The 9,310-nt window shown below is 46.2% G+C and overlaps 1 protein-coding gene across 6 annotated transcripts; it reads right to left on the bottom strand.

Moving 5' to 3' along the window:
• Positions 1 to 1,718: 1,718 nt before the first annotated feature.
• LOC116264169 (zinc finger CCCH domain-containing protein 30-like) lies at positions 1,719 to 5,941 on the bottom strand. Of its 6 annotated transcripts, none has more exons than XM_031644234.2 (4): positions 5,550 to 5,941; positions 5,188 to 5,310; positions 4,904 to 4,992; positions 1,719 to 4,785 (listed from the first exon to the last, which is right to left on the bottom strand). In XM_031644234.2, the coding sequence occupies exon 4, from the start codon at positions 4,756 to 4,758 to the stop codon at positions 2,413 to 2,415; it is 2,346 nt and encodes a 781-aa protein (XP_031500094.1). In that variant the 5' UTR covers positions 4,759 to 4,785; positions 4,904 to 4,992; positions 5,188 to 5,310; positions 5,550 to 5,941; the 3' UTR covers positions 1,719 to 2,412. The 6 variants fall into 6 exon arrangements, with proteins under 6 accessions (XP_031500094.1, XP_031500093.1, XP_031500095.1 ...); XM_031644233.2 differs by having other exon boundaries at positions 1,719 to 4,762; XM_031644235.2 differs by lacking the exon at positions 5,550 to 5,941 and adding an exon at positions 5,405 to 5,543 and having other exon boundaries at positions 1,719 to 4,762.
• Positions 5,942 to 9,310: the final 3,369 nt, after the last annotated feature.

Raw genomic sequence — 9,310 nt, 5'->3', positions numbered from 1 at the left:
TCCATTAACAAAACTACGTAGATGCCTCATGATTTAAAAAAAAAAAAAAAAAAATCAGAACACGACTTAATTTCCAATGATTCTGATTTTTAGCCATCACGCCTAAGGAAACAGCTATAGCCTACATATTGAATCATCAAGTGAATCATTCAGTTATGGGATTTTCTTTTTGGAGTATAACTGCTTTAATTGCTTAAGGGAAAATACACATGCTTGCGATCACAGCCTGAGTACATTACTAAAGCCAATATACACTATATTTATTGCTAAAAAATGATACAAAAATAAAAACATGTATGAGGAGAAGCTCACGTATTGGTGGTGCAGTAGTGAAATGAACTTGAATTCCTAGGCATTCAAGCATTGAAATACAACAAAAAAGTTACAAGAATCAAGCGGTGTGCAGTGCAGAACCTAATTTTAGAGCACAAACACGGAAGGCAGGTCCCAGGGGCCAAAACAAGAAGAGTTACTGAGATCTGGGGTGGCATCCTGTCGCATCGACTTGCACAAGCGCGTTGTTTTCTCCACCGTACCTCCTCAGGCTCAGCCAGTTCCCTCCTGCACAAGCGCGTTCTTTTCTACCGTCTTTGAACTAAAGTGGGAGATAACGAGCTTAAGGGCTGGCTATCTAAATGCGCCATTCAATAAAGACGGGCACACATCTCTTGGAGTCTACCTGAGATGGTCGACCCGCTGTGGTGGTCGGTCAAATCATTTGAACAAAGAAACAAGGCCATGGCGAAAACTGAGCGACCAAACTCCAAAATAAAGGGAAGCACAAAACCTCATGAACCTGTGCTTCATCATGACCACAACCGGTTTGATAATCACGAGATTGAAAGATTGAAACCCAGAGGCACTTTATGTATAAACGTACCCTCATCATGACTTTTTTATGTCAACACGGGTTTTTATGGGGGTACTGAAAGCTCGAAAAAATTTATGTAATAAATACACTGCCATCATTTTTGTTATGTTATAAGGAGCCATGGCGAAGTACATGGGGAAGAAAAAGAAAATTACATTCACGAGGAACATAAGAAATTAAACCAATGACAAATTCGTTGGTCCTCTAAAGCAATCACGTTGTGTACTACAAGACACTCCGTCTTGCAGGCAAGACGTGTGTTGGATAGCCTTCCCAAGTAGTTTGTGACGATTACTTCACATGTTTACTCTTCAGATTTCCTCATTTACGTTTAAAAAAGCAATCGGAAGACATTTGTGATCAAGTGTTGCAAGGGTGCTGCTTTGTTTCTTGAAGCAAGCATCAAATATTATTACGACTCTTTAACAAATGAAGCGCGTCCCGTTTTCATTTCCTGGTGAACCACAAGCGACAGGATGAGTTGTAACATCTGCTGAAACTCCTCAGTTTTGTTGACTTGCTCGTCAATAAGCCGCTCATGTTCTCAAAACAGTCAACTACGATCCATTGCATCTCGCAGGGAGGAACACAAACAAACAACGATTACAACACGAGAAAATCCCACTGGCTGGTACTAACTCCACAAAACAAGAAAACGAAAGAGATAAGAGTATCACACAGATAAGATCCAAAGGAAGAGAGGCCCTGACTGAGAGAAAGCGAGAGACGAAGGAGCATCTTCAACGGACGACTAGCCGCCCGTGGCCGAGCTTTTGCTGTTTTGATACCAGACTGGATATTCAGGCCAACCAAAAAAGATTCTAGCCAAAAAACTAAAGAAACTAAGTAAAGCAGAAAGAAAGATTAAATAAATAAATAAAGATAATCAAATAATAATAAACTTCTAAAATCCAATACTACATCAATTTCTGACCAAAGACAGTATTTAACAGACAACAACCGATCATCATCGTCAACATCAATATCCTGCGAGGGCGGCGTACGCACACTTTCCTTTCCACAAGTAGCCCTTTGACCCACTGTTGCAGCACTTTCTCTAACATGCTCATCTGACGGAAACAACAAAAGAAAACGGAGGGCAACAAAAGAAAAAAAAAACATACAAAAGAGACTTCGAGCTACCATCTCGAACCGCCGAGTTTAGCTTAATTAATAAAACTTCAAGAGGGAAAGACCGCCTCACCAAAAAAAGACGACAAAAAGAATACAAATCCTACAAAAGGAGAAAACCTAACAACCTCAAACTTCTTTCCCCCTAATTTTTCTTTTCTTCCTTTTTTTCTTTGACTGTTTTGACGAATCTGGGTTTTGCTGATGGCTCCCAACAATCCCCATTGCTTTCATTTTTTGTTTCTTTTTTCCAACCTCTGCGTTGTAGGGTTCAGCTATAATACTACTAATAATAATAAAGTAATAATTAAAAATAGTAGTTAATTCCACCAACTAATCTCCTTTCCCACTCACTGCCACGTCAGTTTCAACCTTTCTTCCTTCTACCATACGGCGGACACAAAAAACCATTAAACCACCAGCTGATCAAGCTGCATCTGCTCCAACCACGCACCCAACTGAGAGTGATCCATGACACCGGCATCCACTTGACCCGGATTTTCCTTTCCAGGAGGATTCGAACCCGGTTCCTTGATCTCCGGGGACTCCTTCACCAGGGAATGGACCCAAGAGACGTCCGGCTCATCCGAGCCCGAACCCAGCTCGAACGACGATGACCGTCGGAAACGGCCCGCACCAATGTCCTCCCCTTGTACCCCCCAATCTGCTTTCCCGGTGGGGGCTCCCCATTTAGACCACGGCGAAGCCGTCGCCGCAGTTGTTGCCACCGGAGAACCAATCATCGCAGCTGCTGCAGCACTACCGAGATCCCTAGAGCTGTGGGACCGCAGCTGCTGCTGCTGCTTCTCCCTCTGAGCGAAGGCAGCCAGGCGGAGGCCGAGAGGCGACTGGGGCGCCATGGCAGAGGCGTCTATGCTGCGCGGCGAAGACATCCGACTTGACGACGAGAGCCCGAAAGAGGACTGAAGTAGGGAATGCCCGTTAAGCTGGGATTCCACGGATTTCTGTGAGAAGACATTGCCCGTATTGATCGGAGACAACATTTGGTTCTGTTGTTGCTGTTGCTGGATTTGAGAGAACACGGAGGCCGCAGCCTTCTGGGAGGACTGCACCTGGGGGCTCAGCGGCGAGAAATCCGCTGAGAAGCGAGGGGAGGAGGACATCTCCGAAGCAAAGAGCTCCTCTAGATTGGAGGGGGTGAGAGTCTTGCACCTTAAAGACCGGGCAGAAAGGGACGACCCGTTCCCGGCTGCCACGGCCGAGCCCATCCGCGACTGGCCGGAGATGCACGAGAAGTCATTTAGGAGCTGGTGGGCGGCATCTAGCTCCAGCATCGACATGTCATCAACGGTGGGAATGTCGCGAGCGCTGAGAGAGGACCTCAGCCGGCTCGACTGCAGGTTGCTGCCGGGGAGATGCAGGGTGGGGACGTTGGGCTGAGGCCAGGCCATGGATGAGTGGCCGACACCACCGGATGGGGACATCGGAGGCGTGAGCACTGCTGCTTGTGAAAAAGGGGACATGATGGACATGCTCGATGAGGGGGAGCCAGGCGGACCAAGGTTCATGTTTGCCATGGCAGCGGCCATGTCGAGATTGGAAGCAGACGACCTCGGCGAGGGCACCGCAGAACCAGTGGAGACATACAGAGGACGGAGCTCGTCCGATGTATGAGCGAAAAAGCAGACCCTCCGCGTACAATTGGTGCCGTCTTTGCAGAGGCGCGTGCGATATTGGGCCGGATGGAGCCAGCACTCGAACACGCCATGGGCGTACTCGCAGAGGTCACCTCTCCTGCAAGCGCCCTTGCGGAAGTCTGGGCACGGCACGCAGCTATAGTGAAACTTCCGGGGATCCCTCCTCCGAGCATTTTCACCCGGATGGACAAAAGGGCACTCGGTCCAGTCGTGAGAGTACGCCCTGGAGCAGGGGCGGACCTTGAAGGAGAACATTCTGAACTCGTCAGTAGTGTATATGCTGTTCTTGATATCCGGTAACGACGGATCAACCGGGTACTCTTTCTTCTCCGACAATTCACCTGAAGATGCTTTACCGGCAGGGTCCACGAATTTAGCTGGAGACACCGGGGATGACGTAGAAATAGAGGCAGAAGAGCACCCGTCAGGAGAAGACGATAGAGGAGGAGACGAGCTACAGAGATCGGCGCAACCAGCCTTTGTTTCCTTCACAGCACAACTCCCATCGGCGGTAGTCGAGCCGCATGAGAGGAGAACTTCTAAACCAGTTCTTACATGGGGGAGCTTGGGAGAAACCATGATCACATCGAAAGGCCGCCTCCCGAGCGCATCGACGGCATTTGGATCAGCCCCTGCCTTCAAAAGGAGGTTCACAGCTTCGACAGCGTTGGTAGAGCCACCGGCAGCGGCACAGTGCAGGGCGGTACTCTTGTCCGGGCCACATGCACGATTAACGTCGCCGGGGATAGAAAGAATGAAGGAAAGGACGTCGATGCTGCCGTAGATAGAGGCCACCATAAGCGGCGTACGCTGCTCGAGCACCATCTGGTTCGTTCCCTTCTGGCGACCATACCAGAGGCCGACATCGTCGATCTTGGACGGATCATTCTCGACGACGCATTTGAAGGCGTCGATGTCGTCGTTAGCCGCGTACTCAAACAAGGAAGAGAACGAATCTTCGGTGGCTTCTACAGAAAGATGGTTCATCCTTTCTTCTCTTTCACCAGAGGAAGGCGCTGAAGAGGACGATAACGAGGAACAAGACGAAGATGAGGAAGCAGTCGACGATGATTTCAGATGCTCTGGACCACCGCACATGCTTCTGCAAAATCACCACGAAACATTCTGGAGTGATGATCATAGACCACAGGTCAGAACAAACACGAAGATTTAGGGGTGAAGAAGAAAACAAGAAAGGAAATCAAAGGAGGCGGGGTCAAAAGGGAAAAACTAGAAGCCTTACAGATGTGAAACAGAGTCCCCATCAAGCGAATAGTTAGACGTATCTAAAATCGATCTAGCGGCTCCGATCTTGATGCCGGAAAATTTGTTCTGTACAACACAAAAAGTTGTGAGGCTGAGGTGATACCGAAAAAATAAAAGGTAGCAAGCAAAAAAAATAAAATCGACGTCGAGATTCAGAGGAGAATCTACAGCAGGACTCTGAATCAGGAAAAACTACGGAAGAAAAAACTATTAGTGGAAAAAAATGAAGACGAAGGTGATAAAAGAGGGGAAAACGCTAACCTCATAAGATAGTCCCTCTTGATCAGAAAAAGAACGCCTGAAAGAACTAAAATAAGAATCGAGAAAATGTTCAGGGTCGATCAGACAAGACGGTAGAGATTCCAGCGAAACCCCCCGTGAAACCTACAGGAGAGCGAAGAGGCTCATCAGCGGAGAACAGCAAGGTACTTAAAAACCGGCGTCTAAGAAAGAGAACCGACGGATGCAGAAGAAGAACCTCGAAAATGACGACATAAACAAGAAAGCGCGCCGAGTTCTCCCCCAGAAAACGATCTCAAACTCAGGAAGAAGGAAATAAAGGAAAGCGATGATTCTCAACCCCTCAAGCTCCCAGCAAACAAAAACCTCAGGCCATCTCTTACCAGCAGATGCAATCCAGCCGGACAACTCGCAGCGACCTTCTGGACGGCCCAAATCCGCGGTCAGCAAGCAGGTAACTCTGTTTCAGCGCCGTCAGCAAGACTTACGCCGCAAGCGATGGCGGTCTACAGAACCTCGCGATCGGAACCGTAATGCCTCGATCGAACTATCTACTGCCCGTCAAAACCCATGGACGCGATAGGAGGAAGACGAAAGAACAGTCACCGGTGAGGTAAGCGGTTAGGTTTGGGGGTTAGAATGTCTCCGACTCGCCTGCCTCTTCGTCCCCTCTGGAAGCTTCGCTCCCTGAAAACCCACACACGCAGACACGGAGAGAGAGAGATAGAGAGAGAGAGGAGAGTCTCCTTCCTCGCCAGTCTCTCTCCCGACAGACCCTCCTCTCCCTTTTTACTCCAAATGAAACCCAAACTCACGCGAAATTCGTACAAATTCATAGGAAATGCGAATTAGATTCGTGTGGAATTAAATTCCAGCTCCGTTCAAAATTTTGGGAGTCGGGTGACCAGCTGAGCCGGTTAAAGGCGCGCTTCCCCTTCGTACTTCATTGAGTACCTCACCAACCCCTTCAAAATATCGGAATCTCCTTCTTTTTCAAAATTATAACGTATTTTAACCTTCAAACTTATATCGAACTAACCCCTTCTTATTCATTAAATTTACTACAAAGCAAAATTAATTAATTACATTTGAAAGCAAATCCTGACAAATTATCGCGATATTTTCATTTCGATAAATTGGCGAAAACAACGGCACTCGAGCGGGGCTGCGGGGAGCATCGGTCTACTGGTGAGGTAGGGGAGTAAAAAGCGGGATGCTTTTTGGGTCGGGGGGAGGGGGGGCCCGCGGCGTCAGTGTTTTGAGTGGTGGGACCCGCTAACAGGGGGAGGTGGTGGGGATCCGGACTCCAGAGCCACATTTAAATTCGGTTGATTCAATTTTTTTTTTCTTTGTTGGGTGGGGGGTGGGGGGGTACCCAAATTAAACAAAAACCATGGCAACGAACGAGCGGTCTGATGGGGAAGGGTGAGTGGAGATGAATCGAAGGACGAAGGATTAATTGGCACTGTTGATTTTTTTTGGTAAATTTTTTTTAAAAAAATTACAGGATCAAATTTTACAGGATCAAATTTTCCCCCTTTTAATCTGAGGCTCTGCAAATAAAATCAATCAATTGTTTGGTACACAGAATAGAAGTATGAAAGACTTTAACATGTGTAGGCAGTATATAAATAAGATGGTGATATTTTGTTCATGTAGTTTTAAACAAAAAACTTGCAACATAAATCAGATGAGAAATCAGTTCAAGACAGAAACAGTTTGGAAGCAATACATCATAGATCATCGTGAAATTTTTATTATTGCATCAAGCAAATAGATATACAAAATAGATAGCATTAGAATCTCTATAAATGCTTGGACCACTAGAATTTTTATCAACACGTACAAGATTAATTGTCAAACTTCCTGAACATAATCATTGCTGGCCAAGAATGAAGTAGAATCAGGACTGGAACGTGAAGCAAGTTAACAATCAACTAAAAAAATAATGACAAAAGAGATCATCAAAATATGCAGAATTGATGTCACTGATAGAAGATGAACATAATCCCAGTCTCAATAACCTGGTCGTTGTCCACATACTGTTTTAGAATTGTTTTGTCATCCTGATAACGCTTGACCTCTGCAAGCATAACCAGCAATCCGCTGTGGATCTAACTCGCTACTTATTAATATGAGATATGAAGCATCTTATGTGCCTCAAGAGACATGAGAGCTACTACTCTACAAAATTTTGAGAGCCGTTAGTGGCACAATTGCAGAGTGCAGAGAACAAAACAACCAATTAATATAAGAATTAACGGGGAAAGAAGAAGCCCATCGACTTCCTTCCTCTCCCACTCTCCCCTGTCATTCTTGCAAGCCGCCGTCCGGAACCGGCCATTCCCCTATCAGAATTCGTGTGACTATACTTGAAATCCCCTTTCCCACCCCCACCACCTAAGTTCGTCATTCCTTTCCGATGAAGCCCTGGATTAGCTACACCAGCGCCACCAAGCCCACCAAACCCTCCGCCATACTCAATTTCCCCCAAAACGGCATCGTTTATGAAGCCATCGCCGCGTTCAGCAGCAGAACCAGAATGAGGGTTTGGTGGTCGTTCTTGCGAAGCAGTTGGAGGAGGAAATCACCATCCGAGGGAGAAGGGGAGGGGCCCTGCTACTGCTGCTGCTGCCTCGGCTTGCTCACTCCCCCTGCCTTCTGTCTGCCTTTTGTCTGCCTCTCATCGTCTTCCTTCGTTCCTCTCTCTCTCTCTCTCTCTAACGTCATCTGCTACTGCTTCATCTTCAATGGATGCATTGCGGAAGAAAGAGAGAGTGAAAGATGAATGCAAGAAAGAGAGAGTGAAAGAAGGCGCGAACAGAACGACAAAGGTGAGGCAGCGAGGGAGGAGAGGAATGAGGAGGAGGGGAAAATTGAGAGAACGAGAGAGCCATAACGGCTCTCAAAAAAAATCCGCGTGCGCGTTAAACTTCGCTCGCTCCTACAGTTCTTTCACGTGAAATTTTTCAACGTTTGATGCATGTTACACTCATCGCGTTAAAGCCCGTACCATTTTCACCCAATGCACAGTTCGTGCCCACCAAACGGGTCCTAAAAGCCGCTGCTCGAATGTCCAAAATGGTCTTCCACAATTTATAAAATGGCGATCCCGCCCCTTATTTGCTGTCCGACGTGGTAGGCGTATAGTCGCCAAAAGTTCGGTGAACGGGGCGACCTTTTCAAAAGCTTTTTGAAGCTTTTCTTTCTTTTATCGAGTTTCTGTACATCCAACAAGTTCCACGCCTAATTTTATTATGAAACAACTTAAAATTGGAAAAATAAATGTCAAACCTTATAAAATTTTCCATATTGATGAGCCGCTTATTTTTTTTTATTCTCCGAATTTAAAAAATAATTTAAGAAGATTTAAATTGATTTAAAATATGCAAAAAGATTTTGTCTTAGAGGATATTAAACAACTGGGCCACGTTTGTTGACCGAAGAGGGTGACTGAGTAGGTGACCAAGACTCAACACAGACGCACGCATACTTTGACCGATGAGCAATATAAATGAGTCTATTTCAGGGAGCTAAATCCACTTGGGCCCCTCTTCCATGCCCCAGATTGACTGTCCGGGACAGCAATGGCAGGCCACTGCTTGCTGCATTTATTTCTTATGGCTCTCTCATGTGGCGCGCCCTCCTTAATCTGTTTACTTTGCAATCAAAAGTTAGTCGCCCTTAGATTAGAAACATGGTATTGAGGGATGTACAACTTGGCCAAACTAGGACTTGACTCGAACTAACCCGTGTAAGTTCTACTCGAGCTCGACTCTTTTATTATCGTGCTTGAGTCATAAATAAGTCAACTCTAACTTGCCCATGTAAGCTCCATACGAGCTCAACTCCGCTTGTGCCTTGTCTATTTGTTATTCTTTAGGGCATGCCGGTAATTTTTTATAAATTTTAATACCCTTTTTGTATGAATCAAGTGACACTAGCTTTAAGTGAGTCAAGCTTGAACTCATCGTCAGGCTCGATAGTCACTCGATTCGAGCTCGAGCTCGAGCCGAGCTCTAACTGGCATAGCTCAATTTCAACTCACTCGTTGTACATTCTTATGGATCATGTCCGTGCATCTGATACATCCAACTACTAATAAGAAGTTGTAATCTTTTAATTACATGTTGTAAAGAATCAT

This window comes from Nymphaea colorata, chromosome 11 (genome assembly GCF_008831285.2).
Source record: "Nymphaea colorata isolate Beijing-Zhang1983 chromosome 11, ASM883128v2, whole genome shotgun sequence".
NCBI classification, from domain to species: domain Eukaryota; kingdom Viridiplantae; phylum Streptophyta; class Magnoliopsida; order Nymphaeales; family Nymphaeaceae; genus Nymphaea; species Nymphaea colorata.
Note: the sequence above shows the minus strand (reverse complement) of the source record. Positions and strands in the feature narration are given on the sequence as shown.

Coding starts and splice junctions, on each gene's coding strand:
- LOC116264169 (XM_031644234.2), bottom strand. CDS start 4,758: ATGTGCGGTGGTCCAGAGCATCTGAAATCATCGTCGACTGCTTCCTCA.